The sequence below is a fragment of the Chiroxiphia lanceolata genome, chromosome 10 (assembly GCF_009829145.1).
Source record: "Chiroxiphia lanceolata isolate bChiLan1 chromosome 10, bChiLan1.pri, whole genome shotgun sequence".
Lineage (NCBI taxonomy): Eukaryota > Metazoa > Chordata > Aves > Passeriformes > Pipridae > Chiroxiphia > Chiroxiphia lanceolata.
The window spans coordinates 16,347,257-16,370,616 of NC_045646.1; the positions used below are offsets into that span (position 1 = coordinate 16,347,257).

At 37.1% G+C, this 23,360-nt stretch overlaps 1 protein-coding gene across 3 annotated transcripts; it reads right to left on the minus strand.

Moving 5' to 3' along the window:
- Positions 1–3,747: 3,747 nt before the first annotated feature.
- On the minus strand, positions 3,748–23,360 carry DAW1 (dynein assembly factor with WD repeats 1). Of its 3 annotated transcripts, none has more exons than XM_032698222.1 (13): positions 23,290–23,360; positions 21,392–21,464; positions 20,120–20,264; positions 16,913–16,971; positions 16,125–16,247; positions 14,430–14,529; positions 11,885–11,992; positions 11,110–11,216; positions 8,680–8,782; positions 8,200–8,314; positions 7,066–7,142; positions 4,952–5,114; positions 3,748–4,302 (listed from the first exon to the last, which is right to left on the minus strand). In XM_032698222.1, exons 1-13 carry the CDS (start codon positions 23,327–23,329, stop codon positions 4,268–4,270), a joined length of 1,248 nt encoding a protein of 415 aa, XP_032554113.1. In that variant the 5' UTR covers positions 23,330–23,360; the 3' UTR covers positions 3,748–4,267. The 3 variants fall into 3 exon arrangements, with proteins under 3 accessions (XP_032554113.1, XP_032554114.1, XP_032554115.1); XM_032698223.1 differs by lacking the exon at positions 23,290–23,360 and adding an exon at positions 21,891–22,493; XM_032698224.1 differs by lacking the exons at positions 3,748–4,302; positions 4,952–5,114; positions 7,066–7,142 and adding an exon at positions 7,150–7,375.

Below are 23,360 nucleotides of genomic sequence, written 5' to 3' on the forward strand. Positions count from 1 at the left end.
TTTCCTCTACTTGTGTAAGTTTGCAGAGGTATTTCCTGCCCTATTGCCAAGATGCAAGGATATTTCTACTGCTAAACAGAAAAGGAAACCACCACTTAGCTGAGTAAATCAGAACTGAACTTGTCCACCATTAATTTTTTCAGCTTTTTTTTAAAAGTGGATGTTAAATACACGTAAATGAAAACAGCATACTAAATACAATCTTAGCTAAAAATCTCTCTATTCATGAGCACGATGGAGATGTTAAGATCACGAGGGAGTGGTTGTTCACTATCCCAATAAAAACTAAGACACGACAAACGGAATTCATATGAGCCAGATTCAAGGCAAACAAAAAGAGATGACAAGTTTTTAAATGAGAGGATGTAAGACTTGTACACAGGATCAAGGGGGAGCTGGAGAAGTACTTGAAAGAGATGTCTCAGGAGATGCCCTGGCCATCAGAAGCTACCCATGGGAGCAGCAGATGCGGCTGCAGTGCTCCCCTTCCCAAGGGTGACTTCAGGGAAACGTGCCTTCCACCCCAGGTTTGACTTTACCACCCACATAATGAAGAGAAGAATTTGACTGATAGATCTGATTATTTTTCAAAAGGTAATTCTACTGTATTTGTATTAAGTATTTAAAACCTTCATTTTCAGTTTTGTTTTGCTTAGGGTTCTTTTAATGTTGAAATTAGTAGAATACCTCAGTATTCTAAAGATTTTCATAGTGTCTTCAAGTAAATTAACCATTTCTTTGTGATCTATGATAAATATAGTCACCTGTTAAATTCAGCTTATAAATTTTCTGAAGAGGCCAGTTTTACTGTTTCTCTTATCCTGTTTCAGGCAGAGTTGTTATGACAGACAAGTATGGGAATGTCACTGAGAATTCTGAAGCCTAAACTTCGAAATGCGGGGGGGGGAAGAATACCACTCCATTGAAATAAAGAGCCCATGTGACCTACTTAAATAAAACAAATTCCAGCTGAGAAGGAAAACACATGCATACTAGCCAATTTAAGAATTTTAATTCAAGGCAGAACCATTCCTAAGCCTTTGCCAAGTGTGACCAAACCCATAATGCCTCTATTTCAGTTGTTCAAACTCTAAATCCAGTCATTGCTAGGAACAGGCCCTCAGAAGGCAACTTGCAGCTATACAGCATTTAGCAGGACAGACAGTTAAACTAGACAGCCAGACTATCAAACTAATTAAAAGAATTTGCAGTGAAGTCAGGTCTGGCTGATGGATACTGCATCCTCCTCCCAGCTGCAGCTGAGGATTAAATAGTAAAGTGCAGCAAACTAGAAAATAGAAGCAAGCAGAATATATTTCAGATCCTTTCACTAACTACCCAGGAAATGCAAGTGTTCCCACAGAAGGAGACAAAAAAGGAAATTCTCACAAAATGCCACTTATAAAACATGAATGGGTATGACTATTATTATCCTCACCTATTCAGAAAGACAATCTCAAGAGATACAAAAAGCACACATCACAAGTCCAAGTACACATCGTATGCTCACACAAAATCCTCATCCTTGTAAAGTGTATGTTCTGTCCTAGGACAGTTAACTGATACAAACTTCTTTCCCAGAAAAAAAAAATTGTATATCCAGAGAGGTATATACTGAAAGGATTTCAAAGGTCTAAAGGACCGAAACAATATAGAAAATACAATTTCCAGTGACAAACCTTACTTAAGCACCCTTCAGAGGCCTCCTGAGGTAATCCTTTTCAATAAGGTCACAGCAAACCAGGTTTGTCAGCATTTCAGGATAATGTTGAAAGCTACATCTCACTCCAACCACACAGTGATTAAAGTAGCAGCTTAAAGAATACAAGGTATATAGAAGCCAAATGTTCTTGCAAGATTAAAAAAGTACCAGGTAACAGAGCATACACATCCACTATTTTGGTTGCAGGAACTAAAGTGGAATTGGAGAAAGGGATCAAGCTGCTGCCAGACACACATAATGGTTTCAGGAAGATGCATTTATGCAATGCACTCCTAATGTTATTAAATCTACATATGGGTAAACCAAGGTGCAGAGAACCTAACATCAAAGCACACATATGATGGTACCTAGAGTACTAGAGAAGCTCTTACAAGGCACCAAGCCAGTACTCCTTTCAGCAGTGTTGTGAATCACACCAAATGTGAAAATATTTCACAACTGAGCAGGAAACCCGAGTATTTTAACCTGAAAAGCAGTTCTACACACTCAGAAATCAAAGGAGAATCACAAACAGAGCCCAGATGGTCAATGCTTAGTGTGTGAAACCTCAACTCCAATTTCTTATAAAAACAGGACAAGAGTTCAAAACCAAGAGCTACTACTAATATTTGATTCACTAGCATAACAGAAAAATCATAAAGAAAAATGCAACAGAAAGTAAGCCAACCTGAAAAATTAAGAAAAAACCCCCATGCTTCCTAGACACAGCCCAAAGAATTTTTTTTACTTTGCAATAGTTACATAGCACATCAAATTTCAGTTTTTAACTATGTAGCAGTATTTGTATACATTACACTAATTTTCCTCCATTTTTGTCAGCTGGAAATCCCCCATATCACAAGTACAAACTGACCTAGGGACACTGGACAATTTCAAAGCAAAACAGAATGGCATTGCCCTTCCTACTCCTTTCAATTCCAAATTACTGAGATACACTTTTGATACCATAACATCTTGTAAGACAACAGAAAACACCACAAGCATTACAGTAACATCTACATCAGCCACTTTTCATACTGGGAAAGGTTTAATTTTAAATTATCTGCAGCACACTGCTTGGTTCTCCCACAACACGATAGTACTTGAAATAACCAGGATATCTGCCAAGTGATGACAGGCACTTCTGTGTCTTCATTTACACACAAAGATGTTGGCAAGTACTCAGACAGTCACAACACATCAGCTCTAAAAACTTCCTATTAAATTTAACAACATTTTGAAGTCAAGTCTATAACCACCCAGAGACATAAAATATAAAAAAAATACCTCCAAGTCCATTCTCTGCTGTATTCTTCCTTTCTTCCTGCAGCCAAAACACACCGTTTGCATGATCCTACCCTCTTTGCCTCCTCTTCCAAGTCTGCTGGAAAAGATCACTCAGTTCTGCTCCTTCACCACTCCCCTACAAGAGCACCTGCAGTTCCAGGTGCTCTGTTATGAAGTGGGAAGAGCTCTGAACAGGTGAAGCCTATAGTGGGAAGAGCTGTGCACAGGTGAAGCCTATAGTGGGAAGAGCTGTGCACAGGTGAAGCCTATTGCCAATTGCTGGAATGAGGTAAGCCTGGGTAGGAGCTCATTGTAAATAACTTGGTTGTAAATAACTTGCAGGTGTTTCTCATCCACTTCTCAGTTTATATCATAATCCTTGACTTCAAAGCTTTGCTACGGAGAGTTTCTTGATGCTGAACTTAATATCTGGGCCACAATTCAAAGCTGGAGTCACCACTGATAATTGTTTTCTTTTATCTCGGGTCAAAATGCGAGAATGAGGGCTGAGCAGAAAGGAATGGAAGGAATGGAAAGGTGTGGGCAAGTATGAGTGGGGAGTTTAACTACAGCATGCATGCAATAAGTTGAGAGCAATGCAGCTCCCAAATGGTTGCTGGTTTTCTCCAGAAATATTAATGGGACATTGTATTGCAAGTAGCAAACTGGTATTTTAACTCAGTATTTTATTACACACACAAAAAAAATAATACAAAAGTATTCCAAGCAAGTGTACACCAACACTCCTTTCACACCTGTGAGTATTATAATGCTGTATTTCTTTTTTATTAAAAAGTTTACAAGTTAAAAATGACACCTAAAGAAATGGAGCCATCCTACTGCATTCATTCACACTAATCATGATTTCTCTCAGGTGACTGAGATAACAGACCAGACTCTTCTGGTGCTCAGTGAAGGGGCAACATGCACAAACTGAAACACAAGAAACTATTCCACTGTTGTCTAGAGAAACTGTGGAGCCTCCATCCTTGGAGATTTCAACACCATGTCAGTCCTGGGCAGCCTGCTTGGTTGACAGGGCGCTGAGTAGGGCAGGAGTGTTGTACTAGATCTCCAGCGGTCCCTTCCAACTTCTCTGATTCCACAATTCCATATCTAACAGACTTCTAAGTGAAACCTATCAAATCTTGGTAACTGTTCTACTTCAGCAGAAGGTGAACAAAGAGAGTAAAAGAAAACAGATCTCCAAGGCTGAGTTTATTGTCTCTGGAACTACAGAGTAGTCAGGTACCGAACTGTATCGTTCCTTCTCTTCAGTCAGTGCCATATGCAACAGGAGTTATCCTTGCTCCCTAGTAATAGACACACATTGTGAAGGAATCATTTATCTGTATCACACAGTCTATCCATTTTTGTTATCACCTACATCAACAATGTACCCAGAATGCTGAGGAACCACATAAATATTTTCCTGTCCATGACTGGCAACAGGCAGCAAGGTCTAGAGCAATATTTTCAGCTGAGGTCATCCTGCATCCCATATTTTGGTTGTTCAGTCAAATGACTGAAGCAACCTGACTGTTCATGTCTTTTCCTGCTCCCATGACTTTTTCCTAAAATGAAGAACACCTGACCAGAGTTCAGTGCCAAATACACAAAAGGTGTGCTCCCATTTATAAACCTTTGCCTTTTGTTTATCCACATCTCCTTCACAGCAGTGCACTGTGAGAAAATGGCATAGTCCCTGCTCTGGTGCTAGTATAGGTCATAGGAGAGATGGGAGAGTATGCCCATGCCTTTACACGAATTTGTTCATGGCCATTTTCACTTAAACCTCAGTTCTAAAGTGAGTTTCTAGATTTTCTTGACTATATTGTAAGTCACTACTGGTATCTGCATTTGGCTCATGGCCCTACTAAAGTTTTCAAACTTTTTTTTTTCCCATAACAAGATTTCAAATGTCTCTCAAAAAGAAATTAAAAAATGGAATGTATTAGTTACCTGTAATAATTGTATCCCCTTCATAGTTGAAAGCACAGGAGAATATCTCATCAGTATGACCCTCTAATATCTGAAGGCAGTGTCCAGTAGCAGCATCCCAGAGTCGAGCTGTTTTGTCAGAACTGGCTGTCAGTATAAAGTTGCCTTTAGGGTTGAAACATACCTTTAAAAACACAGAAATGAGTTTTGTTACTTAGCAAGTCAATATGCCTAGAGAAGGAAGTGTATCTAGTGATTAAAAGATGAAAATAGAAATGAAAAACTGTTGCATTCAGCTTTTCAGCTAAAATTCAGGATAGTATTCCACTAGAGTGACATTGGCAAACTTCTCTGGCTGAAAACTGTGGATTTACAAAGGTCTATAAACAATGACCTTACCATAGGATCAAAACTTCAGAATAGCAAGCCCCAAAGTGACAACTGATCCACAACTGTAGTGACTTTATTTAAATGTTATCATTATTCCAATGTAAAATTTATACATATTTTATAGAGTTCTACATTAAATAACATATACCTCTATAGTATCAGAATTTGCACTGAAAGCAATTAATTTTCTAGTATGTCTTCATATTTGTTAAACATTCATTGCCAAAACTGCATGCATTTCCAGATAATCAGATATATTTTTCTAGCACTAACCAGACAATACCAGCTTATTATATATTGCAAAATTGCTTAATCACTGAGGGCAAAATATCTGCTCCCTAGAAATCCAATTTCCAAGTAATGACCTTCCCAAGTGGTCACAGCTACCCAGAATATCTACAGAAACACATGGACTTTTCAACATGCTCCCAGATGAGCAGATTCTCACTTTCAGCAAAGCAATCCTGTCGGCACTAAGGACTATGATGGAAGCTGTCTTTAACCCACTCACACGTCAGCAGGTATCCCAAGTGTACCCAGTGGATCTGAGTGTGAAATACTGCAGTGACTATAGTAAAAGAGGAAATACCAGCCTTTCTGAACTGAATATTCTCTCAGCAGAGTGATTAGAATAGACAAAACAATAAAATGAAAGAAGGTGGGTTCCGTTCACTAAGTTTCAAAATACTAATGTTTCAATTTCAAAATACATCCAAAGAAAGCAGCACAGACCTAGCTTTCTAGCTTTGAAGCTAGTGAGAACTATCAATTTGAAAGAATAACAAAAAGTTGCAAGTAATAAATAACAAAGTTCAAAAAATATGTACAATGTTGGAAGCAACTAAATGTATTTGGAACAGAACTTTGGTGTTCAAAATTGAGCCAGATAAGACTTCCAGCAAAGCATGTGAGCACACTCCTCATGACCAAATGATTTTTGAAAAAGGCTTTATACTTCCAAGTCCCTTAAGCACTTTTGAAAATAAGACTCTCCATGTATTTATCCACAGAAATGTTTTTTGCCATTCCATAAATCAAGTGTGCAGAGAAATGAAAAAGAGTAAGCAGGAACATATCTGGTAGATGTAAGGAAGAAGGGTGATGGTAAGAGCCTGAGAGACAATAGCCTTAAGATGTCAACAAGAGAGTAAAAACATGGTGCTTATTCTGTCAGAGAATCTGGGACTCCAAGGGTGTAATAACACAGATACAATCTAGGACAGGTCAGACAGAAGCTCTATTAACTCTGATCATATTGAGAGAACACTTGGACAGCATCTCCCTCTCTGCTCCCCCATTCCCTGCCAAGTGACTGGGGTGACCCAACCTGTAAACTGTTTCAGCAAAAGGAAAAAGCAAAGGAAAACAAGTAATTTCAATGTTAAAAAAGTCAGATATCTGTCCCTAGGAGGGATGGACTTCTTAAGTAGCTGCCAAAATTCTAAGGAATAAAATAGTAAATAACATGACAATGTAGAGGTGGCTCTTGGAGCCTATAGAAGTAGCAACCCCAGGGCTATCTTAGCTCAGAAGTGGGGAACTGGTAAACAGTCACTGACTGATAGCTTTTAGCTAAAAGGAATGTTCTTTTAGTAAAGATAACTTCTTAGCCAGACCTCTCAATTTTAAATAATAATTACTATATCCCCACATGCTTTAACAGTATTTCTGTGTCATGGAGTAACTGGTGGACTGGATGTCACGCATAGTGAAATAAAAAAAGGTGCAAACCACAGACAACTTACCTTGGAAATTTCACCTTCATGACCTTCTAGCTTTGCAATGCACTTTTGTGTTTGTGCATCATAGACTCTTGCTGATCCTGTTGCAGTAGATGGGGAGCCATATGTGACTGTTATGCTTAAGCATGCATTTCAATAAGAACTTTTCAATGAGGTCAGAAGGAACTCATCCTCAGGCTTCATTTCAAAAGAAATAGAAGGCAATCTTCATAGAGCTTCCTCCAAGGGTAAAGTCTATTAAAAAGGATCTGTAATCTGTTTGGAAAAGCCTGACTTCCTTTCCTGACCAGAAACGGATTCTCCTGGAAAACTTCTAAAATGCAAATACAAATGTCCAGACTACTGAAGTCTGTAATTTTAGAAAGCATGTACACTGTATCTAGAAAGCTTTCATTGTATTTCAGATACTCATTTTATTAAATAAGCTATTCATTATACTTAATAAGCTATTGATTAAATTTCAGGAAACTTTTTACATTGTCTTTTGTCTGAATATAACAACTACAGCAAAACATATCCAAAATAATGCCCCCCATTCACTCTGGTATCCTGTTTCTGGAAGTGCAAATCAAAGCCCTTATATATGTAAAAATAATATGGTATTGTCATTATGCACTGTAATATAAATAACTGAGCAGGTAAATACAAAAAACTATTTATTGCAATTCCTAAAAAAATAATGAGCATGTAAAACTTCTGCATACCAATAGCAAACCAGAATTGCTTCTTTCACTACCTCTGTATTGAGTATTCTCTTCCTGTGCATTTGGAAAGCCTGGTAGTAAATCCACCAGTAAAATTCCAACTATTTTCATTTAAGCCTAAATTTGAGTCATAAAAATCAACCCCCTCTAAAGCTATTTACCTACATATTTAAAACATATTTCCAGCCCCAAGTGAAACATTTCCTTCCAAGTTTGAAGTTAAAGGGGAAAGACACACTGAGCTGATTAAAGTAAAAATAAGAACATTTTCACTGGAGAAAACTGCTTAAGTTTAATGCCAAACTTTCTAGAATAGAACAAACATTGCTCGACCTATAGCTCTGAATCAAATACTCCTCTTCCATCAAGCTACACTCAGAGCAAAACCAATGGCACGGGTGAATTCTTGCAGCAGCCCAGTCACTGCACTCACCGTCGGCAGAGGCGGTTGCAATGCGCTGGCCAGTGTAATCAAAGCACACATCCAGGACCTCATCCCTGTGACCTGCCAGAGTTGCCAGATGTGCCCCAGTCACAGCATTCCACAGCTGCACAGATAAATAAGGGTAATTTTTTTGCTTACTTTGACTAATTTACTTGATAGGTACCTAATTGTTTGATAAAGCAGTACATAGAGGCCGTTTCTGATATCTGACATGTATTAACATAAAAACTGGATATAAATCAATAAAGAGTCACCGGTTAGTTAGTTTAATAAAGTCCTATACATTTTTTTATTTCAGTGTATTGATTAAACAAGACTTAACTGGACTTCACTGAAATGAATAAGCATACATTTAGTTATAAATTTTTAATTACATGTACTAGTTTAAAATAATGCTCTTTTATTTAAAATATATACATATTTTTATGTGTCATGTAGCTGCATTCAGTATATACTCAACATTCTTACCATGCATGTTTTGTCCATTGATCCAGTGACAATGAGAGAACAGTCCCAGTTGAACTGGGCACTGCTAATCTCTCCTCGGTGACCTATTAAAGTATGTAACCTCCTACAGAAAAAAAAGGTAATTTACATTTATAGTGTGTATTTTGATATATACATAGAAATTATCAGTAAGTTTATAAAATGCTATAGTTAAGGTGTACGTCTTCACCATTTTATCCATTAAAGCAATTAAATGGAGTGGTACAGTTCATTTAGGATTCTTCCACTACATCAACTCCATTTTCTATCTTTGATAAAAAGAGGCAGTAAGGAATAAAATGGAAAAGTCCTCCCTTCTCTCTCAAAACTATTTTAGTGAATGTATTTCCAATGAAATGCAATGACTTTCCGGTATCAGAGACAAATTCCTTGGATTCTTCAACATTTACAGCAAGTTTTTCCACATTACTATCCCATTATCCTACTTCAATGAACTGTAAACAGTACATCTTTTAACTTCGTGTAATCTAAACCTTTTATAAAATCCACTGAAGATCAAATAGAACTTAATCAGGTGCTTAATATGAGCATGTTCCCAAATAACAGGCAAATGAAGGCCAAACTGAAATATGATTTCTAATCCTCATTAATCCTAAACTTCTTGCTGCACAAGACTGGCTACATTAAATTCTTCAGCTTTATCAGAACAGAGAGGTTACAATTAGCTGCTATTGCTTCCTAAGAATTAATGGCCTATAAGGCAAGGAAGCCTAAAAAAGATTGAGATATATATGTATTAAAGGATTAGTAAATTGGGTTATTATCACAGTGCTAATATCACTGTATCATTAATAGAAACACGCTTTAAATAATGGATGAACTAATGACTAGGAAAACAACTAAATTAGTTTAAGTGACTGAAATGTTTTTATTCATTGCGTAAGATATATAAGGGTAGCTAAATTAATATATATGCTAAAAAAACAGCAAAGCAATCTCCTGAGCAACTGAATTTTCTATTTGTTTATGATAACAAAAACTTGATTATACTCAGATTATTTTATAGACTTTACTTTTTAACACTGTGAGGCCCACACTTGTATTCATGTAGAACTTCTTACAGTAAAATAAAAAACCAACAAGCAGATAACAAGAGAGGAAAACTTCTTACTTTTATAAACAAATTACTTGCTCTGCTATTTAACTACTGTTATTGTAATACCTAATGCCCAAATACCTAATAAAGAAAAAAGTTTTAAATTAAAATTTAAAAGGTTTAATTTACAATTTTAAAGAAGTCAGGATAGGCTTCAAGCTTCAACATAAGGATCCAATCAATAAACAGAACAAAAAGCAAGGTGTGGAACATCTCACAGAAACCACTATCTATGAGATACACAATTAGAAAGAACACAAGTGCCATAAAAAATTCCATTTACTTATTAAAAAAAAAAATCAGCTTCAGCCATGATAATACTTCTTTAGTTTTCAGTTTCCAGTGAAATTTAGTATATAGATGCTCTTGTATTTGACCGTAACTACAAATAAGAAACTGTTTATGCCTCAGCACCCTGACCCCTGGTACAAGCTGTTGATTTGCCAAATGAAGCTTTGCAGACACCTTCAACTGAACTATAGCCAACTGTATTTGCCAGGGAGAAATTACTGATTAAATATAGACCAGTATTTAAAAAGCAGGTTCCCCCTTTCTCCTTGTTTTTGTCTTTTTACTTTAACCTTTTTCTGAAGAAAATATTGAATCTTGTTCAGATTTCTTGTCCCTACATCAAGTTCCCTCAGGACAAAATGGGATACTCACCCAGAATAAAATTGAGGAACACATGTGCTTATCAGAGTCAGCCAGCAAAATTAGAAGAAACTCCAAGTTCAAGCTCAAATTTGGAAAGCAGTGTTTCTGATATATTTCATATGGTGAAAAACACGCACACACAATCTCACATAGAAGATTTTTGCAACTCTACCTGAATCTCTATACAGCAAAGTATGATTTACTCATAATCTTTCTGACTGCAACATCTATAGTTTTTTAAGACAATGTAACCAGACGAATTTTCTACGACATAAAATATACTTTGTTTCTACTTAAACAGTCTGTTCCATCTAGAAATTCTCGAGACCTTCCAAACCAGGAGTTTCCATGTGCATAAAATATTTTCCCGTTTGGAGAATTCATGAGGAACAAGCGCAGGATCTGTTCATTCTTTCTGCCTCCTTAATGCTCATAAGATGGAAATTTAAAACAAAAAACACATACTAAAGCAATTCATGAGCAGCATTCCTTTTCAGAAGAACAAAAAGTAACAAATGACAAGATGAAGGAACATATACTCTAAATGAAATATGCGGTCTGTAATTTGTAGCTTAACACTGTCTGTTTCATTTGTCCTGAAAGCATGCAAAGTAAAACTATATTTATTAATGCTTTAGTACCTGCCAGTGCCAACATCCCATACTGCTACTGTATGGTCAAAGGAGCCAGTGATAATCTTATCTCCAGTGGTGTTGAAAGAGAGTGCAATAATTTCTGCTGAGTGCCCCTGAGAGGATTTTTAAAAAGGAGTATAAGAATACAAATTATGACTTTACCATTAATATAGTTTAATATGTAGGATTTTTTCTATAACTCATCAATGTTTTATTTACTGTCTGGTCCAGTATATCACAATTTTGACAGAAATACCTGCCCAACTTGGAATAGCCAATATCCCAACAAGTGCAAAAAAGCAGGCACACCCCTTTAGCAGGAAGCTTACTCACTATATTATTTAGGATTTACACAAGAGAAATGCATTGAAACAGCAGAAGCCAATCTAAACCTGTGGAATCCCAGCAAGCCATGTAGAGCAAAGAGAGATGAAAATCTAGAGGTAAGTGGATGCCTGTCCTCTGCTGATGTTCACAGGAAGATCCATACAGAGGAAATCACAATTTATAGGATAGCAACATGTTTTAATGAGGGCATTCTAATCTATAGCAGGAACATCACTGAAATTAGAAAATGTCTTTTGATAAATAGGGCTTTCTATAAAATACCAAAGCTTTCTCATTCCATTCAAGTCTTCTTACTCTGTTTTGTAACTGCAGTCACTGTGGGACCACGTGGTAAAAGAAACTAAGCGAGTTTTGAAACTGCTGTAATGTTATTCACCTCAGTTGGAAAACTAAGAAAGCAAGGAACACCTTTAAAAACATATGGCAAACATACTCTTAAAGTTGCTACTTCTTCTCCTTTCTCTATGTCCCATAATTTGGCAGTGGTATCCATACTTCCAGTTGCCACCAATGTGCTTTGAAGATTAAAAGATAAACATACCTGTAGCAAAAAACATTGGATAGAAAAAGTGGGAGTCTATTTATATATATTTTGCCAAAAACAAGGGGTCAAGATTAATAGTTTTAAAAAAAGTCTGACAATATTTTATAGCATACAGAAAAATTACAGAGTTCTTCCAGCAGCTCACTAGAGGGGCAACAAGTCCCTATCACATAACTCTCAATGACTACCCAAATCAAGTGGACTACTTGGCTGCTTTGCAACAGCAATACACTAAAGACTTACTGGAAGTTTTCCTGTATTGTTTTCTGAGCCTGTTTCATTTTTGTTGCAAGGAAAAACTATTTAATTCACAAAGTTTTAATGAAAACCAGGACTGAAGGAGTTTGTTAATTTATTAACAGCACATAATTAACTGGCAGAGAACTATGTCTTCAGTATCAGTATCTATAATGAAATAGATAAGCTTATGCAATCTTAATAAACAGTTGGAAATTTTTAAACCTCCTCCTCTAACTCCAAAGAGGTTTTAATCACACACACACTTTTGCACGCACACTCATCCTCTCTCACAGTATGTGTGGGTTGCAAGCACATCCTTTCCTAGGAGTATGTGTCCCCCAAGTACCCACACACCTGCCCCAAGGGACACAAGTGCTCCAGCTTTAGCTGAATTCATGCCACTTCCCACTATCTCCTGATCCACGTTCCAGGAAAGAGGCATCCAAATTCATATATGTACATATTACAGGGTGGTAACAGGGCCTTCTCGTTGAACCTCATACTGACAATCCACTAGCTGGATGCAGACTCCTAATGGTGTCTCCAAAAAACAAGCTATTCTCCCTGTGGTCTATGCAGATATTGGGATGCTCAGGGTGACTTATGGAAGCACCAGAGTAGGTTTTGACAACTGACAACAATTGTTTCCAAACCAATGTCTCCCCCACTCCATTATAATTTGTCTTGATTCTTTTATCTTCTTCTACTTCTTTCTTTTTATTTCAAAATTCAACTTCTTTATCTCAAAATTCTCTTTGATATTCTCCAGTTACAGTTCAATCCTACTGGTAGTCCTCCCTAACACTATCATTTGGTAGGCTTCCTCTTTAACTTGGTTAGTTTGGGGCAAAGACCCTCCAAACAGTTTTGTGTACCCACAAACACACTCTGTACACTCACACTCTTATCCTCTCAGGTGTTATTATCTATGTCATTTGCCAAGGGCGTCCCCACAACATCATATTTATTTTTGAAAAAGCAAGAACAAAAGCTCAACAACTTGCTTAATTCATTTTTCACATTAAAAAATCATGTAGTCATCCTCCCATTCTCTGTAATTATTCAATATGATTGTTCTGCAAATAAAGAATAGGAGGTGCCATGAAAAAAGGAAAACAGTAGCTCAGTTTTTGAATACTGAATAACTATAGACATGCCCTTGCCAGTGATGTATCAGCTGCAATAATAGCCTTTCAGAAACAGGCCTCATTCAGAGAAACACATCATTTTCTGCTGGCCATTATCTTCTACTAATTACTTGCTGACACAACTCATAACACTCTGGGTCTAATCTAACCTCTATAGAAGTCAGAAAAAATTGAGAGGCCTTTAAACATTTACCTAACTGATCTGGGGAAGCAAAATCACTGCAGCCTTTCTCAATAAGCAAACATGTTCTCCATTGTAAGGGATAACTGTTTCACACTATCCAGAGAATCAAAAGCACACTGAAACAAAACTCACCTTGCACCATGGTAAAACACCATTTTCTTACACTAGTTAAGGCCTCACAATCTACATTAAATTATCTTCTTTTTTTTTCCCAGAAACAATGTCCAGCAATATTTTATTGAATAGTGATTATATAGCTATTGCTGTTGTTGATAGGGGTCCTAGTGCATTGGAAAGGAAACCAAGAATTATTGAGCTTAAACTGTTTTAATTTCATAGATTTTTGACATTTCAGCATCCCACATATTCCCAATTAACACAGTTTGAATTTCAGAAATCCATTCTTTATGACTCCACTTGGTTCTGTACATGAAATTCAGATCTCCGTGTGAAAGACAAGAAGACAAGCAATGATGTTCTTATGTATTTAGTTCTGCAAATGTGAGAGGCAATGCAAGATAGCTAGAAAAAAATGTGATACGTAATCAAGCAATAAATATGTACAATAAACTGAAAAATCCAAATGCTATGATATTTTTCAATGTTTTAACATTTAGCAATTGGGGGAAATTGGAACAAAGTAAAAATAAAAATATTTATATTTTTATATGTATATGATGATTCATTCTCTCTCTTAAGAACTGTCTCTTGCAGTGCAGAAATTTTAACAATATCTGAATCTGTGAATAGGGGGAGCAGAATAGCTGTGCTTTTCAATGGGAGCTCATGGGGAGTTGGAACCCACAGTCACCAATGATGGTGTGAGGAAACAAAGGAATAAGAAATATCCAGCACTACTCACTATTTCTGCACTATGTCCTCTGAAAGTATGATAACATTTTCCTGTTTCCGTGCTCCACAGTTTGCAGGTTTTATCAAAAGATCCAGTGGCAATCTTGTCACTAAATGGAAAAAAATCCTATCATTTCTAGTTAGAAAAAAACTGACTTCAAAGACAGCAGAACTCACAGAAACATACCCAGCCATGGAAGCTTGTATGGACTGTTACACTACAAGATCCTGGAGCAGGATGTCACAGACACAAATTACATTAAGGGAAAAAATTAGCAGACACAATTAGTTTCTGAGAGAGTCACTGCGCTTATCTGTGAGCACAGAAGTGTTCATAACTGCTGACTACACTACTTTAGGGATGATGTTATCTGCTGCACTTCCAGGTGCATTAATAAGTTACGCCATTTCATCAGATAACATCTGTTTATCAAACATTATAGACTCCTTTTATAAGCAGTTTACCCAAATTTCAGAGGTCGAACCCCACTCTCACTGAAGTCAGTGGAAGTGGTGTGACCAACTGCAGTTAGAGCAAGACTGAGCTGAGGTATCCAGAAAATGTAGCAAGGGACACTGAATCAACACCTAAAGATTAGCAGGAAAAAAAATTCTTTTTTAAATGAAATTTTAATGTAAAAGTAGTTCACGGTTCTGATCAGATTCTCTTGTGTGTATCTTGTTTCTCCACTTTTATAGTCTAATTATTGATCTTTGCACAGATTTTTGTCATTAGTTTCTACAAAGCATACAAAAGATTTTCATTAACTGGTTTTTTTTAAAGTGAAGAATAACATCAGAATATAAAACATTGACAAAGCAGGTTCTAGGTTTTCCTTTTCATATTGAAGAAGGAGATGAAGCCTCAAACAGTGTAAGAACGAGTCTTTAACATTTATTTCCTGATGTTAACTGTGGATTGCTTAACTGATAAATAGGACATATGACAGCAAAAGAAGTAACATGATCCAATAGAAAAATAGGAATTAATTTATCTTTGCAGAGAAACAAAATGGTTTTCTCACACATGATAGCTTTCTCAGGAAGCAAATGACAATGAACCTTAAGCAGCTAACATGTAATTCCCTTCACCTAACAGGTGGCAATCCCAGCCTAGGGCAAAGTTATTGGAGAAAACAAAGGTGCACAGATTCATATTTGACATTCACACAGCGGCCCCCTGTGGATTTTATAAAAATTACTCAACAGCTGTGAACTTCTAAATCATGTCCTAACTAATAATGAATGTGTAATACCAAATGGAGAAATCCAGTTCTGTTGTGATAGAACTTTTCTTTCTCCTTAACTGAAGCAACACAGGTTGTCATAAGTACTTATATCTCACATCACATACAAATATGTGTTCTGATTAACATTCAGAACACAATCTGATCCTGTAGGTATTACTGAAATAAATCTGTGCTTCAATATATTAAACTGACTTATATATATATATATATTTCAACACTGAATACATAATTAAATTTGTGGTTAGAATTTCTAAATTTTATTTCAAAAAATTATAGCAGAGAACGTGTTTGAATGTACAAATAAAATAGTATCTTCCTGCAGTGATTAGCTATAGTTGAACTCTACAAATTCAGAAGTTGAACGCTTTCAGTTTGAAATAGTCTATTTTATATTAGAGTATTTGCAAAATAACATGATTAGCAATTATGAGGTATCTCAGAGGAAATATATTTACCCATAGGGATTATTGAAAGCTATTGCATAGACAACATTTTTGTGTCCCTCCAGTGTATGCAGCTCTTCTCCTGATGCTGTATCCCATAGTTTGCAGGTTCTGTCATAGCTTCCAGTGATAAAGCTAAAGTAAAGAGAAATTAAATTCTGAATACAGTAAACAGCTGGTCCTGATGCACAGTCAAATGAGTTATTTCCACAGATTTCAATTAGCACTGTCTCAGACCCTAAATCTCTTCCTTTCAAAAATACAGATTAATGACCATAGAGGTTCTTTTTCTTTTCTTTAAAACATATTATTCCTAAAAACACCTTTCTTCTAATCTTGAACGTATTCCACCTGGAAAGCAAGCTGCTGCTTTCAAGACATGAAGGAAAAAATGATAAGACACATGTCAACAGGGAAATCAATTAACATGAAAGTTACACTTCCACTATAGTGAAAGTCCCAATCGAGTTTATGTCAAAGACTCACTTAGCTTCTAGCAATATGCAGTTTATTGTCATAAAGGTGTTTCTGTCTGTAACATGGTAATTATCAACAAACTATCACCTTGGAAGAAAAAAATTGCACAAATTGAATCTCTGCTGCTACTTTTTTGCATCTCCCATTATTTCTCCCACAGAGGCCCAAAATATAATCCCCAGTTGTGCCTGAAGCTGTTTATAAGCAGCACAGCTGAATTCTTTTTGCAGCAAGATAAGAGCGCTGAAGTTCTCTTCCCATTTAATTTACAAATACAAAACTTCAATTAGTGATTATGTATTTTGACTTTGAAAACAACTTACCGGGAACCAGATTTGTTGAATGCTACATTAGTCAGTGGCAATATATGGGTTCTAAGCACCTGAAACAGAAGTGGGGCAGGGAGAGGAAAAACATTCGATGCAAATAAAACAAAAAAATTGCTCAAAATATTCAATAGGTTAATTTTTTCTCCTCCTCCTGTCAGACTACCAGTTACAGCTGTTATACATTAATCCCTAACTAAAAAATTCCCCATGTGTTATCAGGTTATCAGTGAAGATATTATACACTATTTATTTAAAATTATTTCAAATTTATATTTTATTTAAATTAACTGCCTTTTTCCCCATGCTTGATTTTAATTCATCTTCTCTGAGTCCAGCAAAGTAACCCTAGATCAGAGCTGAAAAGGCAAAACAAATGAGTGAGGAGACCATGCCTGCTGGGACCACTGATGAAAGAAATCCCGACTAATATTAAGTCTTATAAAGTGATTCAAGAAATCCAACTGAGTATTTGAGTCTTTCAGGATATGAGCTACTTCTAGCTAGCATGTGATTTTGCTATAAAACCCAGAAAGAATAGATATAAGCTGCATCTATGTCCTATGAGATTATGATAAGGCATGAAAAACCATAACAAAGATACTTGGCAAGACAAAATTCAAAGAGAGCATTTCAAGATTAATGTCTACCTGTGCTGTGTAGGTTATGGAGGTCACTGTTTTCTAAAATTGCTTACAAGGTCCTTTAAATAGAGTGTATATATGTTTCATGATCCTATAGCCATAAAAATACATATTGAGGTGTATTAAACATAGGTGAAAATAGTTTCAGACACTGCCAATAGACCAAACAAAAAATACAGTCAGGCTGGTGTTTGAATAAACTGGCTACTGCACAACACAGTTTGCATCTGAACAATTCCCTGCCCTCTGCTCAAGAAGAAAGTGTAATAAAATCATAAACTGAGAAATCACAGCAATTGCTGACAGGGAAGTAAAAGGATGTTACAAATACCTCAGTGGCTCACTAGGTCTTTTCTGTAGCGTAAAAATGAAGAACTGATTTATGAGCAATGCCATTTAATCACTGACATGTTACCAGAGCTTCAACTTATTGTCCTTATCTCAAGTTTTCCAAGCTGCCTGTCTCCAAAAGGAAAATGAAAGAGGCTCATTGATCTTCTACTCAGAAGAGAAAGGACTGATCAAAATGGAAATAAAAATGGTCAAGTGAAGGACTGAAAGAGAAATAGAAAATATATTTTATGTCACAGAAACAACAATTTCTGTTCTCTAGAGAAAGTAACATTAGTTGTACTTTCAGCTACAGCAGTAGGAATGACCAACCAAGATGTGGAAATGACAATTTTTAAAAACAGCCACAATATACAAATATCTGTACATGAGGATGGATAATTAGGGAAATTTAGGGAAATTTGATCCATGACATTTTTAGGACTCCATGCAGACAGCTCTGAACAAAGATATTCAAAAATTATGAAAAAAGGGAGGAAAACAAGATAGGTTTATATTTAATTTCAGATCATGGGACTAATTCTGTTCTTTCAATGCCCAGTGCTGCAATTGCTTCATCCACATAACTCTGAGTCAGGGAGAATTGCTTATGCAAATGATGCAGTAATGACAATATTAAAAAAATATACCTCAGTTCTGCAAAATCTGCTACAGCAGAACCTAAAATAAAAATGTGTAAATCACTACAGCATCCCATGCCATGTAATAGTTTAAAACCTGAGAATTGTTACAAAAGCTGGTTTCTCTGTGGGGTACCTAACATACCACCATCACCACAATTACTGGAAATAACAAAAAGATGAGTTTAGACACTTGTTTCAGATTATGCTCCAGTGCAACAGGGAAAAAAACATTCATTTCCAAACAGTGCAAATAGATGGAACACCTTCGGGGTAGAAAAGAAAAAAAAACTCACTCCCATCCATTTCAGGAGCACCTGATACTCATGTTTCACTTACAAGCCTTAAATGAAACTGAAACATCACAGAAGTTCTTTTCACACACTTCCAACTACTCCAGTGAAGGAAACAGGCCAGCACTGGTTGGATTTGCCTGCCTCTATATTTCCAAATGCAGAAGCTCAAATACATTATTTGCACTCAAATTTGAACAAGCATTTGAGAATTTGTCAGTCTCTATGATGAACAAACAATTTTAAAAGCTTTTGAAAAGCAAGGCATTATCTCAGTTGAGAGTATCCCTTAAAAGAGAACAGAAACTTTTTTAAGTTAAGATGCCCTATTACATAGCTCTGTTTTCAAGGTTAAATATACATATCATTGCAGAACTCAACCAGATGTGTACCGGTGGTCAAAAGAACCCAAGTTATATCTAGGAACATGTAAGGGTTTTTTTTAGTTGGACAAAACTTCTCCCTTTTCTCTCTCAGTTTGAAGTAACAATACACAAGATAGCACTGACCAGCAATTTTTAACAGCTACACACTGCCATCTGCTGACACAATAAAAATACAACATTTAATTATTTCAGATTGGAACATGGAATTTAGGTTAGATATTAGGAAGAAATTGTGTACTGTGAGGGGACAGACTGGATCCTGGATTTGAAGCTCTGAAAGGTCTCTCCAATCATTCAGTAAGCTCTCTTGAAAAGCTTACTTGTTTGAAATAATTTTTGAAGTGCTGTCCGTAAGCTGAAGATCAAATTATCAATATTCAAACAAAATAGTAGTGAAAGAAAGTAATGAAAACCAGGAATTAGTAATGACAACTGCATAAAACCCTCATAACTTTCACAAAATAATAGCACAAACCCCATAATTTTTACAAAATGAAGAACAAGTAGAGAAGGGTACGAAAACACTCTGTTCTTTTCCCAACAGCTATTTTACTTGGGGTCTATTTACAGGTTTTGTTTAAACAAATTAGGGGTGTTGCTGGTCCATAAATTTTTAGTTGATAAATAAAAGATTTATTTCTCTCAATTCAAAACACACTCTCGTGCATAACCCTGTGTAAACAGTCTGGGAACAGTTATACCTCTCAGCCTTCTGGGGGAATTCTCATCATAAAACCAGGCCAGACTCTGTTGCTCTGAACAGCACAGAGGGGATTGAAAACAGTCAAGAAATCAGTCATAAAGTCCAAATTTTGCTCTCCAGCACAATATGCAACAGGAAAAACATACTCACAGCCCCACAACTTAAACCCCCCAAAATGCTCCAAGTTGTTTTAAACATGTCTCTGACCTTAAAAAGAGAGAATTTGTGATTCTCTTTTTCCCCCAGCTTCTGCTGCAATCTTTGTACTAAAAGTATGACATGTTCCACGCAGGCAGCTGTGATGAGAGGTTCCCCTTTTTGAATTTCTTCTACTAAGGCTGTGACATCTGTGCTAATTACAAGAAAAGAATTAAAACAAATCCCTCCCAAAAAACTAAGCACAAACTCACCAGATTTTATCCCCTGGCAATAATTATGAATATAAATCCAAGAATATTATTTACTTGCAGAGAAACTGAAGTAAGCAATTAAATGTTATGTGCTTATCTCATTCTGTAATGCCTTAAAGAAATATGGACAAATCTTTCTTGGTTTTTATGCTTCCTTCCCTCTCTTACTAAAGTTGTACAGAAAAATTTAATTTCTAAAAATTGTAGCTTGGCAAGAAATTAACTTTTCCAAAGGATTTCCACAGAAGGTCCGACATGGGAGACGTGTGTCCCAATCTGTCACTTTTAGAATAAATTCCAAATTAATTGCCCATGAAATAGTAACAAAATAAATTATACATAGAAAGTGTTAGAATTATCTCTGCCTGTGGCTTCACAAATCTATGCCTGTTTCTGTAACTCTTAGTTATGATAACTACCATGATGTGGTCCACACTGTATTGATGCCCATGGAGCCCCAGGAAGTGGTTCACAGCTAGCCTGTGGAATTGGATCATCTCTTCATATCATCAGATAAACTGCTGATTCCTGATCACCAGCAGAATGAGAAATTAAGAGCTGACAATACCCAGCAGTCAAAGCACCAACGTGCTCTTAAAACTAGTCCTAGCAAGAAAGCCAAGCATTTCTGATTGTATGTAAACTATTGCAGTCTAAAGGGGATTTTCTGTATCAGTCCTCTAAATGGAGGTCTCTAACATCTCCATAAATTAGTATCCTCTCAGTGTTTATACTCCTGTTCACCAGACAACGTATTTCTTTCACAAAGTGACTCCTTAGATTTTATCCACTTACATGCAAGGACTCTTCATGTCACTGTTGGTATCAAGACAATCATATTACTTCATGCCTTTCTGCCTAATAAACTCCACGGATTTTGGCACTTTATTTAATGGTGGCATTTTTTGTTATCTTTCTAAAGCTCTTCCTACCAGAGCTGGCTGAGTAGAGCATGTAGGTTCTATGTAATAGCTGACCTCAATTATGTTTAAAACAGTCAAATAGAGTGGTATATGAACATGCTGTGAAACGTAGAGAGTACTGTTATCTGAAATAATATCATACTTACTCGGGTTTAAGATCAAGAAGATCTATAGGTCTGGTCTTTGACTCACCATCTTCTACATATTCCAGAATAATTCCTTCAAAAAAAAAGTGATAAACAGGTCATAATTATACTTCTGGAATTTCATAATGTGCTGTAGACAGCAACACTTTTACTGCTCCACTGACTTCAGGAGACATATTCGCACTTTTGGAACTGGAGGGAGGTTAGCTGTTCTTACTGAGAGTAAGCAGAGTGATGAACAACTCTGATGTGCTTATATGATAAAAGATACTTGAACAATATTATTTATGAGCCATTTTCTATTCTGGAAATGAACCTTTTTTCCAACAACTTTTTGCATCATTTCATCAGGTGTATTTTTAAGGAAGCTGTCCTGAAGATACGTGCTGTAGTTTGGTGTCCCAAGAAGCCTGGAAAACATGTTTTACAAAACCTGTTATATTTATTCCAGCATTTGCAAAAGCCTGTGTGCAGTAATGTATGAAAAATCACAAGGCACTTTCCATTTCTAGGGTCACACTGGCACCTCTGCAACTTTCACTGAGCTGAAGTATTCCTGTTCTGAAACAGATGACTATAGGGCTCTACTGCTCCTTGGTTTTCTGTGGGAAACGACAATTTAGAAGAATTTCTGTGACACTCTGTATTTTAGGAAGTTCATAAGAAAAGTATTTCATTTGAAAGAAAGATCTCTCATTCCAGTTCACTTCCTGAGCTGGCCATATCCATCGTGTTTCCCTTCTGAAACTTCATTGAGTCCCCTGCCCAAGTTGAGGATAAATGACGAGGACAGTGGCAGTACCACTTTTCAAAGTGTGATTCTGCTCAGGAAATTCATAAACTAAAAAAGTAAGAATCACAGAATCGACTAGGTTGGAAAAGACCTCTGAGATCGTTGAGTCCAACTCACGGCCCAACAGCACCATGAACAAACTATGGACCTGTGAAAGAACACCAGTGCCATGGTCAACCAGACCATGTCCAGTCTTTCCTTAAACACATGGAGGGACAATGACTCCACTATCTCCTTGAGCAGCCCATTCTAATGTCTAATCACCCTTTCTATGAGGAAATTCCTCCTAATGTCCAAGCTAAACCTCCTCTGGTACAGCTTAAGACTGTGTCATCCTGTCACTAGTTGCCTGGGAGACGAGACTGACCCCCACCTGCCTACAATCTCCTTTCAGGGAATTGTAGAGAGTGGTAAATTTTTTGCTAAACAGGCCTTTTAATAATAACACGTATACATTTTTTTGTGCCAGCTACCGTCATCACTGTTGACTTTTTAAGCTCCTCACTGAAGGACACTAACCAGTGCCACAAAAACAAAACTGAAATGAAGGAACTGTGGCCTGAGAAGTTACAGAGTTTTCTTCTTGTACTTTTATTGAAAAAAAGGAGAAATTTAATTTCATGTAAATATATATGTGGGTGTAAATAAACCTTTGTAAGTATTTTCCCCTTCCCCCAATAACGAATGGTTGTGTTTTGTCTGAAAACTCTCCACATGAGGTGAAAAAGATATCAAGTCCATACCATCACTAAACCCTCTCACAGGGGAAAACTGTGGGAGGGGGGGCATGAGCTTAAAAATTAGATTCTTGGGAGTTTCAAACCACCACAGATGCTAATAAGAGCGCCGTGATTTTGCAGTAAATCATTAACCCCAGCCGCGATGAGCCGCTTCCAGGCGGCAGCCCCTCACCGCGCCACAACACCCGCACCTCAACGCCCTCCGGCTGCGGGGCGCGACCCGCCCGCGCCCGGCCCCGGCAGGGGGAGGAACCCGCACACCCCGCGCCGCCCCGGCCTCACGCACGACACCCAACGGCCTCCCCAGGCGCGGGCCCAGCCCCGGCGAGGCGGCACAGCCGCGGCCGGGCCCGGCAGCTCCGCACCCGGCGGGAAGTAGCGCAGCAGGAGCCGCCGCAGCCCCATCGTCCGCCGGCCCGGCCCGCGCGTCCCCCGC

Bases quoted from the DNA above. Each gene is read 5' to 3' on its own strand.
- DAW1 (XM_032698222.1), bottom strand. From the start codon at position 23,329: ATGGGGCTGCGGCGGCTCCTGCTGCGCTACTTCCCGCCGG. The intron at 20,265-21,391 runs GTAAGTATGATA...TCTTGTAATTAG, and splicing joins CTTCTTGATCTTAAACCCGA to CACAGATGTCACAGCCTTAG. The intron at 5,115-7,065 runs GTAAGTTGTCTG...GTGTTTTTAAAG, and splicing joins ATGAAGGTGAAATTTCCAAG to GTATGTTTCAACCCTAAAGG.